The sequence below is a fragment of the Dendrobates tinctorius genome, unplaced genomic scaffold (assembly GCF_039654945.1).
Source record: "Dendrobates tinctorius isolate UK_male_01 unplaced genomic scaffold, ASM3965494v1 ptg000120l, whole genome shotgun sequence".
Taxonomy (NCBI): Eukaryota; Metazoa; Chordata; class Amphibia; order Anura; family Dendrobatidae; genus Dendrobates; species Dendrobates tinctorius.
Window position 1 is genome coordinate 390364 of NW_027361788.1, and position 21086 is coordinate 411449.

Consider the following 21086-nt stretch of genomic DNA (forward strand, 5'->3'; position numbering starts at 1 on the left):
TCCCTTTGTGTTTGAGTTTGACAACCTTGCCGATTGTCTCATGCTCGATAATGGTTACAGAGGTCTTGTGGAGTTAATTCCTTGACACGTTAGAGCTATTTTTGGGGGCACAATCTTGAACCCCACAATATTAGGTGCATCTAATATGACCGGTGTATGTATAATTATATGCATCATTGATAACTACCGTACTTGTCTTTCATTGATCTGCTCAGTGTCGAATAAGGAATAACACCCACATCTGTCTGCATGCAAAGCACGTCCAGAGAGAGGTTATGGAGGACACGTTAGCCCGGTCTTCAGGAATACTGCAGATGCCATGAGATCAGGTAGGATTGTAATGATTGTATTATTCTCTTTAATTTCCATCAGTAACAGAGAAACCATCAAGTGAAATGTGATCGAATCCACAAATGAAGAGCGGAGCCTCCTCAGAGCAAGGTTCATAAAGCCTGTAGAAAGGGAAACCTTCTGAGACTTAGAATAGGCGGCTTCTCTGCAGCAACTCGCCAGCGGCTGAACAGCTACTGTGTGTAATTAAGACATTATGAAAGTCAGCGAGCTGAACAGCGAGGATGAGTCTGTTTTCCCCGAGCTTTCAAAACATCAACCCCCTACTCCAGAATATAGGCACAAGCCACCCCCATAGACTCCTGCCCTAGGTAATGAATGTTTTATGCACACGATCCATAGTATTGATTACCAGAACCCAGTATTTTAATGCAGTGAACAGATGCGAGCGGAGGGGTTTGCCAGATGTTCCCATGCCCCGCAGTGTCACATCTGTAACTCTATACATTTCCTGGTAATTGAATGTGTAATGACGAACCACAAATGTTCCACATAAATACCCCAAATTATATGGCTGGTTGAACCGGCACAACACCGGTCAGTGGATACTGTAGGTTTATTATGCTGGAAGTGGAGGATAATGTTGATAACATGCTGGATGAATATACAGACTTTCTGTATATGGAGCAATTCCAGATGTGCAGGAGATGAGGTACGCGGTTACATGTAATGTAAACTCACACATCGTACATTTTTATGTAATATTTGACTACTATGGCCCCGTCAGCCTATAATTTGAGACAATGCGCTGCCCGCTGTCGTAGCCAACGTTCACTCATCACAAGTGGTAGGTCCCGGCTTTCTGACTCCATAATCCCACGGATTATTAATAGATGATGTTAATGGCAACACCCCTTTATTCAAAAAATTATCTGGCTACCTGCAGCCACCACTAGGGGGAGCACAGAAGCTTGCCGCATACTGTCTTGTAGTTCCTACGTCTAATGTCTGCATGGAACTAGTATATTCTCTTTTATATCTCTGTCCGTGCAAAGAACGTGGAACTCCGAGTCGGAAAGTGCTACAAATATTAAAATAATATATATTAGGAAACCGCAAACCCCCTATCAGTTAAATATGTATGCTGTTCTTAGGTGGTCATTCACTTAAACTAGGATCTTTCGCCAATTTTTACACAATGAACTGTTCACATTGTGATTAAGTGGATGAAGATCTGAACAAAAAAATATATAGTTTATATGCTCAAATCCTCCACAACCAAGAGGCTTTCACAGATTTTTCTTCAGGGGTGTTTAACTTCTCTAAAGCAGGATGTTGCCCAATCATAAGCAGACAGCGTCATACTAGGGTCGGGATGGGAGGAGAAAACTCACCCAGAGGAGGTCAGACCCTGTTTTCTGTGTGTGATGTGGTAAGACATATGTTTAACCAGGTCACACAGATCTCACTATTGGCGATTACGATGATTAAGAGTGCAGGTAGAGGCCCGCTGCGATGTACTACGATGTAATGACCTTACATACACCGTTCTACATGTATCCTAGGGGAATATTGCCCTGGTACCTGGAATGGATGTATAGCAATGTATGTGACACTCTGCAGCTCTCATCTCAGAGCACTGACAGTGCAGGGAGAGAAGAGCAGACCTGTGTGTCACTATATGCTGATCAGCATGTATCCCAGATACATAACTCTGCTCTCCTCATATAAGGTCATTATATACACCGCTCTGCATTATTTGTGGTTACACTACATCACACTGAGAAACCAGTTCTGACTTCCTCTGGGGGCGATTTTCATTTTCCCCTGTATGATGCTGCCTCCTTATGATTGGGGAACATCATGCGGGAAAAAAGTGAGATTGTCTGCTAAGGTCTCTGTAGTTATAGTGGAAATTAGCATGCAAACATATTGCCAATAAATTTTACAAAAGAGGTGAAAAAAATGTTTTATTCAGAGCTTCAGCCACTTCATCATGTACAAAGATGGCGAGAGGTCCTATTTCAGCCATAGTACGGTGAGAGAGAATGAGTGTGTAGCGAGACTGGAAACCCCTTTAAATGACTCTTCTAGGCCTGATGAGGAGGCACACGGTCCAGGGATTCTAGGAAGATGAAGAACACAATGTGTCATTTGTACCGACAATACTCCTGAAAAAGTAAGTTACCGATAAAGAATTCCAATGACCCAGCTCGGTCTCGTCTCCTGAACAACGATTATTTTTATATGGAATCAGGTTTTATTCTTGCCTTCTCCTTCATGGAACTTACATTAAAGGCTCACAAGGCAGGCAAGGAAAATACAAGATTTCCTCGCAAGAGAATCACAGCACTGTCTCCCTGATCAGCCTTGACTTTGCCATTGATTAGATATAATATCGGTGTAACCTGTTCTAGGGTGTTGCTTTCCGACAGGCTTCACCTAGATAGAGAGAAGTGAGCGCTTTTACAAAGTAATGAGACAAGTTTGTTCATGTACCCCCATACTAAAACGAGCTGTCATTTACATATTATAATTATATGCAAATGTCACTGTAACTCTAATGTGTGTGATGACTGAATCCTGCTGTAACCTCAATCGAAGTGCACACACAAAGAAACTGCAGACTTTACTGGCAGGGAATTGATTATTGTGCTAGTACTTCCAGCCGAGATAGAGGAGAAAGAGCTGTATCTGGGAATGTGTGTGTTTACATGGCTAGTATTCGAATGGTGGCATCCCATGCACTTCCGTTCAAGTGTAACCTAAGAAAGTTCGCAATGCTTTGGTCTGGCTAACCTAGTGTATTAAATATGATGCCGTACCAGGGTAGTGCAAACCTTTTTACTCATTTCTAATGCACATCAGTTATCTACCATTACTAAATAGACTAAAACTCTCAAGTTATCAGGAAACATCCAAGTCAGTCATCAAATGCTCTGATTTGGAGCAGGGAGTGACTACATATGCAACTGCCCTATAGTAGAAATGCCTCTCCCTCTCCTGTTACCAGGCTTAAGGAGGCCAATTTTTGCTCTTCCTCCTTTTTTTTTTTTTTTTTTTAAAAGGGTATCTGTCAGTAGGATCAACCCTCCTAAGCCGTCTATATAGGCATGTAGGTCATAGGAAGCTGAATTTTTTATTTTTTTTTCCCCGTATATGTACCTACCTACTGTCAATGTAATGCCTTTATGCATCTGTACTTGTTCCTGCCTTGCTACTGTAATGCTCTGAATTTCCCCATGGTGGGATGATTATAGGATTATCTTATCTTATCTTAATAAAATGACACCTTGATATCTGCGATCTGATGTCTTATTCCAGCACAATCTACGTTTTTCTTGATATGTAAATGAGCTGTTAAGATCTTTGAGCCGGACACAGATCTCCCTGAGGATCTGCCTCGAGAAATTATAAATGAAAAGGGGGCGTTACCACTGTGAGACATGAAGATCAGGAGAGCAGACTGCCAGTCATTACATGTCTCACACTGGTAATGCCCCCTATCATTTAAAATAAGCTCTGGAGGCAGTTTCTCAGGGAGTTCTTTGTTCGGTCCATAGATCCTAACAGCTCATTTACATATTGATAAAACATGGATTTTTTGGGAATAAGACATCAGATCGCAGATACCAAGGTATCATTTTATTCAGCTTCCAATGACCTACATGCCCATATATACAGCTTAGGAGGGTCGATCCTACTAGAGATTCCCTTTAAATCCACTATATGATATCATAGATATATCCTTCCTGATTTGTAAAAGTACATGAAGAAACTGAAATATAACAACATAAATTATTAAATTATTCCATGCCGACAAAACATAATATATTTATAAAAAAGCTGGTGATTCTGTACAACTTTAGGACAAAACATTTTATTTTGTTATCAGTTTAATATCATACATCCTTCACAAATGTATTTATTAATTTTACAGTCTCTTTCTTCATTTAAAAGTTCTGTATTTCATCATCTACATCTCCCCTAGGACCGGAGGCTTCCTACCTCTGTGGCCAGATAAGACTTTCTATACATGGCTGTGCCTACTGGCAGTAAAAGAGTTAAGTTATCTGTAAATGAGGTAACATTTCACAGTACAATTTTCTTCAAGTTTTAAAGAACTAAATTTTGCTTTTTTTTATGTTTGTTTTTCTTTTTTTGTTAAAATAAAAAAGTAGGAAAAAAAGGGTCTTTACAAAGAAAAATCCCACCGTCAAAGAAAATATGCTCCATCTCCGACATTCTGGACACGGTCTGGTCCAATGTGTGTGTGTTAAAAAAAGGAGTAGTGGGGAACTGGATATGCTGGAAACTTCATAACTGGTAATAGAACCATCCTCTTGGGGATACCTGAAAAGAAATATTACAGTAAGTACACCGGCCTCACAGCGCCACAGCCAGGACTTTGTAACTCTTCTCTTTTTCCTCCCAACTGATTTTAGTTCAACTTTGATGTTAGGTAATCATAAATCATCAGAGAGGAGATGCAAGCTCCCCATCAGAGCTTAGCTCACAGATTGTGTCTCAGTTAACTCATTCTGCAGCCAGCAAATTTGCAGGGAAGTAAAGGGCCAAATGGTGCAAAATTTGTAATTGAACTTAGTTGAAAATACATTTAAAAGGAAAGTGTAACCAGAAAAAAAACACATTTAATATCACAATAGGTATGAAAAAAAATCAGAATGACCACTGGGGCTATTTTAGGCTGTAATTTCCTGTCCTTTTTGGAAGAGTTTTCAGCAGTTTCCTTATCAGAGGCTGGATTACTTGTGTTTTTCCTTGCGCTTTTGTCTCTCTTTGGTATGTTAGATTAGATGTGCAAAAATATAGATAGATGTTCGTGAGATATATAATCGATGCTTTACGTGTGTAGTTTACTGTATACGTACAGTATTAATCTAGTAAAAAAATAAAATGTGGTCTGCCCTGTTTTTTGCTAACCAGGCAAGGTAAAGCAGACAGCTATGGGCTGATGATATGAGGCTGGGAAGGTCCCTTGTTATTGGACACTTTCCAGACTAGACATACCAGCCATCAGCCACCCCAGAAATTGAGCATCACATTAGATGCACCAATTTTGGCGGTTTCTCAGCTCTTTCTGAATGCGGTGGCAATCAGGGTAATGGTAGTTGAGGTTGATGACAGTTGTGAATTGTCAAAAATCACAGCTGTTATTAAGCCCTGGTGTTAGTAATGAGGAGGTATTATCAGACACCCCCATTTCTAACCCAGTAATACAAAATGAGAAAAAAAACACCTACAGAAAGAAATACTTTATTTGAATAAAGACTCCCCCAAACTATTCATCGTTTATAAAATTAATAAAATTCCCCAAGCAAGTCCGAAGTAATCCAGTGAATACGATGTAGCCCAGAAAAGGATACCTGAAACACCTAAAAAGACAAATAAAAACAAGAGACACTCCCTCATTCTCCAATTACCCCAAATGTTCCCACAAATCTCCGACGTAGTCAATGTTTCCCAAATCTGTGTCCAGACGCCGGAGGCCAAGAACATGGACTACATCGGAGCTTTGTGGAAGCTTTTTTGCTAATAAATAGGTGAATGAGCGCCTGTCTTTTTATGTTTTCCAGGTTTACATTTCTGGACTATTTCGGATTCAGTGGATTACTGCGGACCTGCATGGGATTTTTTTTTCAATAAATTGAAGGATCGTGTTGGAGAGTCTTAATTAAAATAGTGTTTTTTCTTGTGTGCTTTTAATTTTTTTAATTACTGGGTTAGTAATGGGAGTCTCGGATATCCATTACTAACCCCAGGGCTTAATGGTAGCTGTGTTTGTTGACAAATCACAGCTGTCATTAATACCATTACCCTGATTGCCCTGGTGCGGTGGCAATTGGGAATAGCCGGGAAAAGTCAGAATTGGTGTATCTAATATGATGTGCCAATTCTAGGCTGCGGGCTGGGATAGGCTCAATAACAAAGAACCTTCCCAGCCTGATAATATCAGCCCCAAGCTGTCTACTGTACCTTGGCTGGTTATCAACAATAGAGGGGGCCCACGTTTTTTTTCTAAAATGTATTTATTAGGTTAATGCAGGCTAAAAATGCCTGCTCAAAATGCACTTAAAAAAAATCACATGCGTTGTCACTGTGAATTTTCAGCATCTGATGCAAGTGTATGGGGAAATTCTGCACAAAAGACTTAGCGTTCCTGCAAGAGAAATTCACATGCTGCACCGTAAAAAAGTGCAATGGGCATGGGATTCCTATTAATCCCATCCACTGTGCTTGTACTGTGTATAACCCAGTGTAAATATGCTGTATCCAAAACGCTAGTATTACTGATCGCGGGCACGCGGTCCTAGAGGTTGTTTGAGAAGACTGCTACTCTACATGAGCCATTTCATATCAGTTTTTGATATTCCACTGCCTGTGTGTACAACCATATATAAATATCCTGCAGGACGGACTTGCACTCCCACTGTGCATTCTTTATGATATTCCAGAAAATAATTGGTGACAACACAACACTGACTGGGCAGCAGGTACAAGAACTGCTCCATGTACATCCAAGCCTCAGCCTCATGAAAATACAAAATGTCATTCTTCATGTGGCTATTGTTCTATGCTATTGTACATGGGAATAATGGAGAACCGAGGGGGTGCAGTCTCCCCACGGTGTGTACTGGCACCGCTGGGCTATGGCAAAAACAAGTGTTTATGCAACACAGCAAGAGAAATGCAAAAAGTGGAGTGTTAACCAGAGAAGCCAGTGCTGAAAAGCGAGGACACCGCATGGCGTTACAGAGTAACAGTCCATACAAATAGCACAATTTCTAGTTCTTCTGTGCTGAAATAAACCTCTACTTTTCAGTGTATTATATGTGAAGTTGTTGCCGCTTGCACCGGTAATCACCTGTATAATGACTGCTCTACCAGTAGTAAGTGCTATGGATAAGAGATGCAAATTATCACTAAACCTTATCTCATTGCCCCAGAAAGTTGATTATGAGAGTGGGTAACCGCAGATTCACTTTCTAATGTCGGGGTCACACAGCCGTCGATTCTCTCAAGTCAGAGAAATGGGCTGATCGTATTAATAACACTCTGATCAAGCTCTGTCTGACATCTTACTGTGATCCGATTCTCTAGGCTGAGAGAATTGTATCACAGGTGAGAAGAGGGAGAACTTAACGTCTCCATCTTCTCCATTGTATGTGCACGTACATCGGACTGCACTCCGATGACATCAGTGTACACTTCAATGGTTCACATGCACCCATAGACTTGGGTGTGCTTGATCTGATTTATTAGAGCCAATCGCAGCATGCAGGAGAAAATAATTGCAGATCTGAACTGCCCCATAGTATAACATTGGGCAGAGTGCTATCCAATAATCCATCACAGAGCACTCAGTCATGTTATACGCACGTCTGAGTGAGAACTAAGAGAACGTCCCCCCCCCATGCTCTCTCTCCTTGCACTGATCTGTATCTGGCGTGTTTCCCCAAAATAAGACCTACCCCAAAAATGATGCTTAGCATGATTTTACAAGATTTTTAGAGTTAGCCCTACTCCAAAAATAAGCCCTAGTTATAGTCAGGGCGGTGTTAGGGGGGTGAAGATGGTGTCAATTGACCTCTCTGTTAGGTGACCCCAGCATTTCTATTCTGAGATTAAGACAGTGTAAGGACCTTTGGTGACAACTTTGCAAAATAATTTAATTTGCCTCCATTAAAATGTCAATTTTCTTTCATCTCTTTTTGGTTCCTTATGTGAGGACCAGGACTGCTGGAGCAAACCGTTCTATGTCCTAATAACACAGGACCATGGTACAGAACGATTTGCCTTTCTTCGATGTTGTGTCCAAACCTGCACTCCTTTGGCCGTACCCCTCAGCAAATTCCGCTTCTTACCCACCTAGTGTGCCCCACATATGGACATTAGTGGATGCTACAGCCGTCCATTCATCCCCCCCATGGTCCCCTCCATTTAGCGTAAGCCCCACATTAGTAATGTGCTTCATGAATCCCATAAGCATCTCATGGAGGTGAGTACAAGACAAGTGAGGACAGCAGGCAAAGGAACACCCAAGAAGCTAGAGCCCATCACTGTCCTCACAGAAGGAACAAAACAGAACATTTCATTTGTGTTATCGATTGGTGTAAATGGATTTGCAGAACCTGGTCCATCGGCCACAACAGTAATCTCTGACTGCTGGACGGGAGCCCTGAGAGCCGGTTCTTACCTGACAGCATCCCGGGCTTCTCTTGTGACTAGCCGGCCTGGGGAAACATCCTATTTATGCCGTGATGTCCATGTGACATAGCCGGCTAACCACAAGAAGAGTCGCGGATGCCAGGAGGTAGGATGAAGTTCTTAGGGCTTCTGGCCAGTGACCACAGATTGCTGACGTAGCTGATAGACTGAGTCCTGTGAATTGATTTGCACCAACTGGACAGGTAAATTGTACATATTTAGAATCTATTGCTTTAACTTATACCATGGATTGCTGAAATGTGAGAAGAACTGATGCCGCAGCACATACGTGTACATACCGTAAGCAGGTGCAGCAGCGCTGTATCCATAGGGGGCTGCGTAACCTAAAAAGACAAAAAAAAGTCTTGAATATCCTTTTCTATGTATATAGGGTTACATCAGTGCAGAGTAGTCATCAAGACGGTCCATCAGCCAGGTCAGTAATCCGTGATCGCTGCACGAGACCCTTGTGAATCTCCTCGCCCCCCCGGCTCTTGTGTTGATGAGATGGGCTGGTGCAATGTTGTGTGTATGTCTAACTGCACCAGTCTGGCTAATCAATAAAAGAGCGGGGAACGCCAGCAGGAGAGGACATTAACGGGTCTCCTGTCCAGCAGACACACATTACTGACCTGGCGATGGAGCGGAGTCCTGCAAATCGTCTCTCCCATTAACGACCCGATTCATTAATTCCGGCATTTTGTTTGCCAGAATAATGTAAGATGCGTCTAAGAAAGCAGTGCGCACTGCTTGATGAAACAGATGCACCTTACAACCACCGTCAGGCACTGGATTATACTGTATATTGGGCTAAATATTTACTACTAAAGGGTGTAAATCTTCATGAATAAGACCAGCTTCACCATGCCCTGTTCATCTTGGCTGTGACTAGCAGAAAAACACCAAATTACAAAATATTTGAACAACCTTTGAGTGCGTTTCATGCCAGAAAACTGAAGAAAATGCCTTCATGACTCGGGGCCCAAAATATAAAAATACACAGCATCATGTATTCTGTACCGATCTGTCACAGCCAGTAGTATAGTACAGAGCTGCAGTTATAAAGTCGCAAGTGTCAGCGTGGAGATACGAGGGTTCCTAAAAAGTATTACTCTGTACAGTGCGGGCGAGGGCTGTACTATATATATATATATATATATATATATATATATATATATATATATATATATATATATATATATATAGTACAGACCAAAAGTTTGGACACACCTTCTCATTCAAAGTGTTTTCTTTATTTTCATGACTATGAAAATTGTAGATTCACTCTGAAGGCATCAAAACTATGAATTAACACATGTGGAATTATATAATTAACAAAAAGTGTGAAACAACTGAAAATATGTCTTATATTCTAGGTCCTTCAAAGTAGCCACCTTTTGCTTTGATTACTGCCTTGCACACTCTTGGCATTCTCTTGATGAGCTTCAAGAGGTAGTCACCAGAAATGGTCTTCCAACAGTCTTGAAGGAGTTCCCAGAGATGCTTAGCACTTGTTGGCCCTTTTGCCTTCACTCTGCGGTCCAGCTCACCCTAAACCATCTCGATTGGGTTCAGGTCTTGTGACTGTGGAGGCCAGGTCATCTGGCGTAGCACCCCATCACTCTCCTTCTTGGTCAAATAGCCCTTACACAGCCTGGAGGTGTGTTTGGGGTCATTGTCCTGTTGAAAAATAAACGATGGTCCAACTAAACGCAAACCGGATGGAATAGCATGCCGCTGCAAGATGCTGTGGTAGCCATGCTGGTTCAGTGTGCCTTCAATTTTGAATACATCCCCAACAGTGTCACCAGCAAAGCACCCCCACACCATCACACCTCCTCCTCCTCCATGCTTCACGGTGGGAACCAGGCATGTAGAGTCCATCCGTTCAGCTTTTCTGCGTCGCATAAAGACACGGTGGTTGGAACCAAAGATCTCAAATTTGGACTCATCAGACAAAAGCACAGATTTGCACTGGTCTAATGTCCATTCCTTGTGTTCATTAGCCCAAACAAGTCTCTTCTGCTTGTTGCCTGTCCTTAGCAGTGGTTTCCTAGCAGCTATTTTACCATGAAGGCCGGCTGCACAAAGTGTCCTCTTAACAGTTGTTGTAGAGCTGTGTCTGCTGCTAGAACTCTGTGTGGCATTGACCTGGTCTCTAATCTGAGCTGCTGTTAACCTGTGATTTCTGAGGCTGGTGACTCGGATGAACTTATCCTCCGCAGCAGAGGTGACTCTTGGTCTTCCTTTCCTGGGGCGGTCCTCACGTGAGCCAGTTTCTTTGTGGCACTTGATGGTTTTTGCAACTGCACTTGGGGACACTTTCAAAGTTTCCCCAATTTTTCGGACTGACTGACCTTCATTTCTTAAGTAATGATGGCCACTCGTTTTTCTTTACTTAGTTGCTTTTTTCTTGCCATAATACAAATTCTAACAGTCTATTCAGTAGGACTATCAGCTGTGTATCCACCAGACTTCTGCACAACACAACTGATGGTCCGAACCCCATTTAAAAGGCAAGAAATCCCACTTATTAAACCTGACAGGGCACACCTGTGAAGTGAAAACCATTTCTGGTGACTACCTCTTGAAGCTCATCAAGAGAATGCTAAGAGTGTGCAAAGCAGTAATCAAAGCAAAAGGTGGCTACTTTGAAGAACCTAGAATATAAGACATATTTTCAGTTGTTTCACACTTTGTTGTTAATTATGTAATTCCACATGTGTTAATTCATAGTTCTGATGCCTTCAGAGTGAATCTACAACTTTCATAGTCATGAAAATAAAGAAAACTCTTTGAATGAGAAGGTGTGTCCAAACATTTGGTCTGTACTGTGTGTGTGTGTGTGTGTGTGTGTGTGTGTGTGTGTGTGTGTGTGTATATATATATATATATATATATATATATATATATATATACATACACAGTCATATGTAAAAGTTTGGGCACCCCTATTAATGTTAACCTTTTTTCTTTATAACAATTTTGTTTTTTGCAACAGGTATTTCAGTTTCATATATCTAATAACTGATGGACTCAGTTATATTTCTGGATTCAAATGAGGTTTATTGTACTAACAGAAAATGTGCAATCTGCATTTAAACAAAATTTGACCGGTGCAAAAGTATGGGTACCCTTATCATTTTCTTGATTTGAACACTCCTAACTACTTTTTACTGACTTCCTGAAGCACTAAATTGGTTTTGTAACCTCATTGAGCTTTGAACTTCATAGCCAGGTGTATCAAATCATGAGAAAAGGTATTTAAGGTGGCCACTTGCAAGTAGTTCTCCTATTTGATTCTCCTATGAAGAGTGGCATCATGGGCTCCTCAAAACAACTCTCAAATGATCTGAAAACAAAGATTATTCAACATAGCTTTTCAGGGGAAGGATACAAAAAGTTGTGTCAGAGATTTAACCTGTCAGTTTCCACTGTGAGGAACATAGTAAGGAAATGGAAGAACACAGGTACAGTTCTTGTTAAGCCCAGAAGTGGCAGGCCAAGAAAAATATCAGAAAGGCAGAGAAGAAGAATGGTGAGAACAGTCAAGGACAATCCACAGACCACCTCCAAAGACCTGCAGCATCATCTTGCTGCAGATGGTGTCACTGTGCATCGGTCAACAATACAGCGCATGCATAACGCCTTTTTGTATGACCAAACAACTCAATCTTTGTTTCATCAGTCCACAGGACCTTCTTCCAAAATGTAACTGGCTTGTCCCAATGTGCTTTGGCATACCTCAGGCGACTCTGTTTGTGGCGTGCTTGCAGAAACGGCTTCTTTCGCATCACTCTCCCATACAGCTTCTCCTTGTGCAAAGTGCGCTGTATTGTTGACCGATGCACAGTGACACCATCTGCAGCAAGATGATGCTGCAGGTCTTTGGAGGTGGTGTGTGGATTGTCCTTGACTGTTCTCACCATTCTTCTTCTCTGCCTTTCTGATATTTTTCTTGGCCTGCCACTTCTGGCCTTAACAAGAACTGTACCTGTGTTCTTCCATTTCCTTACTATGTTCCACACAGTGGAAACTGACTGGTTAAATCTCTGAGACAATTTTTTGTATCCTTCCCCTGAAAAGCTATGTTGAATAATCTTTGTTTTCAGATCATTTGAGAGTTGTTTTGAGGAGCCCATGATGCCACTCTTCATAGGAGAATCAAATAGGAGAACTACTTGCAAGTGGCCACCTTAAATACCTTTTCTCATGATTTGATACACCTGGCTATGAAGCTCAAAGCTCAATGAGGTTACAAAACCAATTTAGTGCTTCAGGAAGTCAGTAAAAAGTAGTTAGGAGTGTTCAAATCAAGAAAATGATAAGGGTGCCCATACTTTTGCACCAGCCAAATTTTGATTAAATGCAGACTGCACATTTTCTGTTAGTACAATAAACCTCATTTGAATCCAGAAATATAACTGAGTCCATCAGTTATTAGATATATGAAACTGAAATACCTGTTGCAAAAAACAAAATTGTTATAAAGAAAAAAGTTAACATTAATAGGGGTGCCCAAACTTTTACATATGACTGTGTGTGTATATATATATATATATATATATATATATATATACATACACACACACACACACACACACACACACACACACACACACACACACACATATATATACTAGCTGAAGAGCCCGGCGCTGCCCGGGGACATAGTAACTAACTGTGGATAGTTATAACAAATTATAATTATCCTCCATCCCATAGGCCCGTGCCCATATACCCAACATACCTATCCTCCATTCCATAGTCGAGTGCCCATATACCCATTACGCATCCTCCATCCCGTAGTCCCATGCCCATATACCCATCATACATATTCTCCATCCCATAGTCCCGTGCCCATATACCCAACATACCTATCCTCCATCCCATAGTCGAGTGCCCATATTCCCATCACACATCCTCCACCCATAGTCCCATGCCCATATGCTCATATACCCAACATACCTATCCTCCATCCCATAGTCCCGTGCCCATATACCCATCACACATCCTCCATCCCATAGTCCCGTGCCCATATACCCAACATACCTATCCTCCATCCCATAGTCCCATGCCCATATACCCATCATACATATCCACGAGCCCATATACCCGTCATACATATCCTCCATCTCTGTGTGTGTGTGTATCACCAACAATCACGAAGCATCTTTCATTTCACCAGAGCTGTTCAAAAGAAGCTGAGCTGTGATTGGTTGCTATGACCAACAGTTTTCCCACTTGACAACACCTCAGCAGACACTGACATGGTGGGGGAAATATAGCATCCCTGGGAACATAAGCTCCCAGCCATTGTCTGCCTCCCTGAAAGGAGCAGAGATCACATGACAGAAATGAATCCCCCCTCCTTTGCCTATATCCCCATCACATATCCTCCATCCCGTAGGCACATCTTCCCTCTTAAAGGGATCATTGGTATGGAAGTCAGAGCAAATCCAACCAGCGCTTTGGTACTGACCCCAGGCTTTTCTTAAAGGGATCTCCGGTATGGAAGTCAGGGCAAATCTATCCAGCGCTTTAAGAGAGGCCTGGGGTCAGTACCAAAGCGCAGAGTGGATTTTCCCTCACTTCCGTACCGAGGAACCCTTTAAGAGGGGACTTGGATCAGAACCAGAGCGCTGAGTGGATTTGCCCTGACTTGTATTGCATACCAATGATCCCTTTAATAGAACCCTGGGTTCAGAATCAGAGCGCTGAGGGATTTACCCTAACTTCCATACAGGAGATCCCTTTAAGAGAGCCTGGGGTCAGTACCAGAGCATTTGAAGGCAATGCCCTGACTTCCATACCGGGGATCCCTTTGAGAGGCCTGGGGTCAGAATTAAAGGGATCCCCGGTATGGAAGTCAGGGCATTGCCTTCAAATGCTCTGGTACTGACCCCATTTATTTAGTTACAGCAGGGTTTTTGCTCACTTTGTCTTTTGCAGGTTTTATGTTTTATGGCCAATGTCAACATGCATTTATATGCTGCATGTGTATCAACGCAAACCAAGCTCAATTTTTGTGTTTTTTTATGACGGGTATATGGGCACTCGACTATGGGATGGCGAATATGTATGATGGGTATATGGGCATGGGACTATGGGATGGAGGATGTGTGATGGGTATATGGGCATGGGACTATGGGATGGAGGATAGGTATGTTGGGTATATGGGCACAGGACTATGGGATGGTGGATATGTATGATAGGTATATAGGCACAGGCCTAAGGGATGGAGGATATGTATGATGGGTATATGGGCACTCGACTATGGGATGGAGGATAATTAAAATTTGTTAAAACTATCCACAGTTACTATGCCCGGGCAGTGCCGGGCTCTTCAGCTAGTATGTATATAATCATCATAATTTGTTATAACTAACCGTAGTTAGTTACTACGCCTAGGCAGCGCAGGGCTCTTCAGCTACTCTATATATATATATATATATATATACACACACACCTAAGATTATAGGCCAATGCTGTAGACAAATGGCAACCAGTAGAACTGTCAGTTCAGCCCTGCTGTATAATACTGACTGTAATGCAGGAACAAATGATGTATTTACAGAGTTTAACTTTCTCACTAATATTAAATCAATATATAAAGTGTAAAATGGTGATCAAGGGTGCAGTGAAATATCATGTTTCCAGGATTTCCTCAGTATTGTAGGACATAATGCCATCATCTATGCAATACGAATGAAATCCTGGGAACATGATCTGTTGGTGGTTCAACATTGTTAGAAAGCCAGATGATTGGGCATAATGAAATCCAACATGCTCCACCCTAGCTTTCTCTGACAACACAGCGAGATCCGGTTGGGTCATTCTGATACAAATTCAATAATTAATTGCATCTGTCCCAAGTGGCTTAATTTGATGTGTATGGCCAATTAAGACTCCTTTTTAAATAGACCGCCTGCTACAATGTATACCTGGAGTAATGTAGCCAGGAGCAGCTGCAGCGCCCACAAAAGTTCCCCGTGTCAATGCCACTCGTCCACGTCCCCGGGCTGCCTGCACGGCCGCAGATACTGCTGTGCTGACCACTCCTTTTGTCTGGGGGGAAAAAGTGAAATCATTAATTGCAGAAAGAGCAGCGCGGACTGCGGCTCACGATGGAGGCCCGGTCTGTGAAATCATTTTACATCCATGTATTATTCCTGGTGAAATGCTCAGAAAACAGATGTGTGCAGAGTTCGGCGCTTCCTAGACTAATGCAGAAATAGAAATAACCCACAGTTCCTACCGGTCTACTTAACAGCTGCACAGGGAGAGCGCAGAGCTTTACTTTGCTGCTTCCTGTTCAGTCTGGGGACAAGTCGTACACCAGTGAAATGAACTCCCGCAACACATTAACTTCTACATCCAAATGGAAGCAGAGCGCGCAGGGAAAGATAAAGTGGCTCAATTAATCTCCGCACTGTCTTTATAATGAAAATGAACAGTTAACTACATAATTAATGCAATGTATCCGTGCTCTATAAAAGCCCCCGTGTAACACTCGGGAAGCATCGGCCCGTTCTGGCCTCATTTACACACCACAGCACGAATGGTCGGCTCCTTAATGTGCTGCTTTATAAAGATCCTGCAGGCAAAGAAATAGCAGGAGAATCACGATTACACTCCAGAATTACTGTTGGAGAACATTGTTTGATGCACAATTACTGCTTGTTTGACAGGGATTTTTACTTACAGATTTGGGAAGCATTAATAGGGGCAAAAGTCTCCCCCACTTTGGCTAATCTGTATTTATGTTAGCGGGAGGATATGTTTTTCTCTTTATAACAATTCTTTTGCTTTTCATATTTGCTGGTATGGCTGATACATAGATGACATTTTGATTTTGGGCGCGTGATGTATTGTCCATTCCAATATTTATCTCCTATTTCAAAATAATTGTAATCTTCCATTTACAAGCAATGTTCAATCAAATCCCATAACATTTTTGGATATTATGTATAGAAAAGAAACAGCAGCCATCACATTGCTTCGAGCTACCATCCACCACATTCCCTTTAATGGTATCTGTCAGCAGGTTTTTGCTACACAATCTGAAAGCAGGATAATGTAGGAGCAGAGAGCCTGATTTAAGTGATATCATTTGCTCAGTAGTTTGCTGTAGTTTCAATACAATCAGTGTTTTATCCAGGGCTGTGGAGCTCATTTTATTGGAGTCGGTATAAAATGGTCCGACTCCTAAAATATACAGTGGGGAAAAAAAGTATTTAGTCAGTCAGCAATAGTGCAAGTTCCACCACTTAAAAAGATGAGAGGCGTCTGTAATTTACATCATAGGTAGACCTCAACTATGGGAGACAAACTGAGAAAAAAAAATCCAGAAAATCACATTGTCTGTTTTTTTTTCATTTTATTTGCATATTATGGTGGAAAATAAGTATTTGGTCAGAAACAAGCAATCAAGATTTCTGGCTCTCACAGACCTGTAACTTCTTCTTTAAGAGTCTCCTCTTTCCTCCACTCATTACCTGTAGTAATGGCACCTGTTTAAACCTGTTATCAGTATAAAAAGACACCTGTGCACACCCTCAAACAGTCTGACTCCAAACTCCACTATGGTGAAGACCAAAGAGCTGTCAAAGGACACCAGAAACAAAATTGTAGCCCTGCACCAGGCTGGGAAGACTGAATCTGCAATAGCCAACCAGCTTGGAGTGAAGAAATCAGCTGTGGGAGCAATAATTAGAAAATGGAAGACATACAAGACCACTGATAATCTCCCTCGATCTGGTGCTCCACTCAAAATCCCACCCCGTGGGGTCAGAATGATCACAAGAACGGTGAGCAAAAATCCCAGAACCACGCGGGGGGACCTAGTGAATGAACTGCAGAGAGCTGGGACCAATGTAACAAGGCCTACCATAAGTAACACACTACGCCACCATGGACTCAGATCCTGCAGTGCCAGACGTGTCCCACTGCTTAAGCCTGTACATGTCCGGGCCCGTCTGAAGTTTGCTAGAGAGCATTTGGATGATCCAGAGGAGTTTTGGGAGAATGTCCTATGGTCTGATGAAACAAAACTGGAACTGTTTGGTAGAAACACAACTTGTCGTGTTTGGAGGAAAAAGAATACTGAGTTGCATCCATCAAACACCATACCTACTGTAAAGCATGGTGGTGGAAACATCATGCTTTGGGGCTGTTTCTCTGCAAAGGGGCCAGGACGACTGATCCGGGTACATGAAAGAATGAATGGGGCCATGTATCGTGAGATTTTGAGTGCAAACCTCCTTCCATCAGCAAGGGCATTGAAGATGAAACGTGGCTGGGTCTTTCAACATGACAATGATCCAAAGCACACCGCCAGGGCAACGAAGGAGTGGCTTCGTAAGAAGCATTTCAAGGTCCTGGAGTGGCCTAGCCAGTCTCCAGATCTCAACCCTATAGAAAACCTTTGGAGGGAGTTGAAAGTCCGTGTTGCCAAGCGAAAAGCCAAAAACATCACTGCTCTAGAGGAGATCTGCATGGAGGAATGGGCCAACATACCAACAACAGTGTGTGGCAACCTTGTGAAGACTTACAGAAAACGTTTGACCTCTGTCATTGCCAACAAAGGATATATCACAAAGTATTGAGATGAAATTTTGTTTCTGACCAAATACTTATTTTCCACCATAATATGCAAATAAAATGAAAAAAAAACAGACAATGTGATTTTCTGGATTTTTTTTTCTCAGTTTGTCTCCCATAGTTGAGGTCTACCTATGATGTAAATTACAGACGCCTCTCATCTTTTTAAGTGGTGGAACTTGCACTATTGCTGACTGACTAAATACTTTTTTTCCCCACTGTATAATAAATTGGGTACAGTAATTCAATGCAGAATGTGCTGAATATTTTTTCATAGGAATTTGGGAAAATTATGAAATGTCCTATAAATGACTGTTCTATGCCTGATCTAAGGCTACATTCACACACAGCGTTTTTGCTGCGTTTTTTTAGGATGTTTTTCAGTTGCAAAAGCAGATCAGCTTTTTAAAAAACCGCATCACCTGAAAGGTTTTTGAGCTCATAGATAATGTTTTCAATAGCAAAAGCAGATTAGAAATCTGCTCTATCCATCCATATCGGTCTATCCATATCTTATCTGTACCAAAAAGAATGAAAGCCGGGTAGCACACAGACTAACACTCCATTTTTTTTTTTTTTTTTTAGCACCAGTCAGGTACACCTCATAGCTGCCCAAAAGGACGCCCAGGACAGGCATTTCTCGTCTTCAGTAACACATCAACATCAATTGATAGTTGGAATAAATAGACTGCATTCACCACATCTTAAGGTGCAGGCTTTATTTTCAAGTGTAGGGGTGTGCAGTATAAGGTTCTGCAGCAGCTGAGGTGTGCAGTGTGAGATTCTGCGGAACAGTATGAGGTCCTGCCTGCCCCCCCCCCCCCTAGTTTTGATCCTGGCTAAAACCGTTTCTTATAAATATGGCGAACCCTCAGGTAACCCTAAATGAAGGTCAATGGACACAGGTGGCTGAATTGAAGGAATTGCTTAATCACCTATTTACTGTGACTACAAGCTGAGGATTTAACTCCTGGCATTTTCATAAGGGAGTGGAAGAACTTGCTATTTTGCCTGTCCCAAAGAGGAGATTTAATCACAGATGGCATTTCTGCTTCAATGAAATGGAGAGAGGCACAGCTATTGGAAAATAAAATTTTTCTGGCAGCTGTTTATGTGGACCCAAGTCATCGTATATTGCTTGATGATCAACAGCTTACTAAAGGAAAAGAAGCTCTGACTGAGGTAGCAGTTAGGATGAGTGGCCTACAGGAGGACTGCCAGGCGCAAGAGGACTCGGGTCCTGACAGTGCTACTGCTGCCATATCTTCATCCTCATCAGATGAGGAGTTTGACTTTGACAAGTATTTGGATGACATGGAGCAGGCAAAGCGTTGCTGCAAAAAAAAAGATTTCACTCTGTCTCCTATAGCAATCAGATTGACCATATTTCAGCAAAATGTTTCACTTGCTCTCAAAGAAAAATTCAACCGTTCATCAAAACTGACTGTGCATGAGGCAATTCCTTTACACTTGGAAATTGTTAGAGATGTTGCCCATGTGGTTACGGCTTTGCCTCCAACCCAAGTTACTGTAGAGAGGTTGTTCTCTGGCCTTAAAATTATTAGGTCAGATTTTAGGTCATCTATGAAGGAGGATCTGATGGAGGCAATTCTATTTCTTAGAACAAATTCATAGACTGCACACATGTTATTTAGTATGTTTTTGTTGAAAACGTTTTTTTTGCCACTTACATAGTTTATTACATAGTGTTTATATATATACTGTATATACAGTGCCTACAAGTAGTATTCAACCCCCTGCAGATTTAGCAGGTTTGATAAGATGCAAATAAGTTAGAGCCTTCAAACTTCACACAAGAGCAGGATTTATTAACAGATGCATAAATCTTACAAACCAAAAAGTTATGTTGCTCAGTTAAATTTTAATAAATTTTAAACATAAAAGTGTGGGTCAATTATTATTCAACCCCTAGGTTTAATATTTTGTGGAATAACCCTTGTTTGCAATTACAGCTAATAATCGTCTTTTATAAGACCTGATCAGGCCGGCACAGGTCTCTGGAGTTATCTTGGCCCACTCCTCCATGCAGATCTTCTCCAAGTTATCTAGGTTCTTTGGGTGTCTCATGTGGACTTTAATCTTGAGCTCCTTCCACAAGTTTTCAATTGGGTTAAGGTCAGGGGACTGACTAGGCCACTCCAACACCTTGATTTTTTCCCTCTTGAACCAGGCCTTGGTTTTCTTGGCTGTGTGCTTTGGGTCGTTGTCTTGTTGGAAGATGAAATGACGACCCATCTTAAGATCCTTGATGGAGGAGCGGAGGTTCTTGGCCAAAATCTCCAGGTAGGCCGTGCTATCCATCTTCCCATGGATGCGGACCAGATGGCCAGGCCCCTTGGCTGAGAAACAGCCCCACAGCATGATGCTGCCACCACCATGCTTGACTGTAGGGATGGTATTCTTGGGGTCGTATGCAGTGCCATCCAGTCTCCAAACGTCACGTGTGGTTGGCATCAAAGATCTCGATCTTGGTCTCATCAGACCAGAGAACCTTGAACCAGTCTGTCTCAGAGTCCTCCAAGTGATCATGAGCAAACTGTAGACGAGCCTTGACATGACGCTTTGAAAGTAAAGGTACCTTACGGGCTCGTCTGGAACGGAGACCATTGCGGTGGAGTACGTTACTTATGGTATTGACTGAAACCAATGTCCCCACTGCCATGAGATCTTCCCGGAGCTCCTTCCTTGTTGTCCTTGGGTTAGCCTTGACTCTTCGGACAAGCCTGGCCTCGGCACGGGAGGAAACTTTCAAAGGCTGTCCAGGCCGTGGAAGGCTAACAGTAGTTCCATAAGCCTTCCACTTCCGGATGATGCTCCCAACAGTGGAGACAGGTAGGCCCAACTCCTTGGAAAGGGTTTTGTACCCCTTGCCAGCCTTGTGACCCTCCACGATCTTGTCTCTGATGGCCTTGGAATGCTCCTTTGTCTTTCCCATGTTGACC

The 21086-nt window shown here is 42.2% G+C and overlaps 1 protein-coding gene across 4 annotated transcripts in view; it reads right to left on the reverse strand.

The window, feature by feature from the left end:
- Positions 1–4155: 4155 nt before the first annotated feature.
- Positions 4156–21086, reverse strand: part of STRBP (spermatid perinuclear RNA binding protein) — a 184664-nt gene continuing 167733 nt past the window's right edge. For all 4 annotated transcript variants that reach the window (XM_073590689.1, XM_073590692.1, XM_073590690.1 and 1 more), the window contains 3 exons: positions 15465–15588; positions 8820–8864; positions 4156–4644 (listed from right to left, as the gene is read on the reverse strand). In XM_073590689.1, coding sequence (XP_073446790.1) covers positions 4568–4644; positions 8820–8864; positions 15465–15588 — 246 coding nt within the window. In that variant the 3' untranslated portion in view covers positions 4156–4567. The remainder of the gene's footprint in view (positions 4645–8819; positions 8865–15464; positions 15589–21086) is intronic.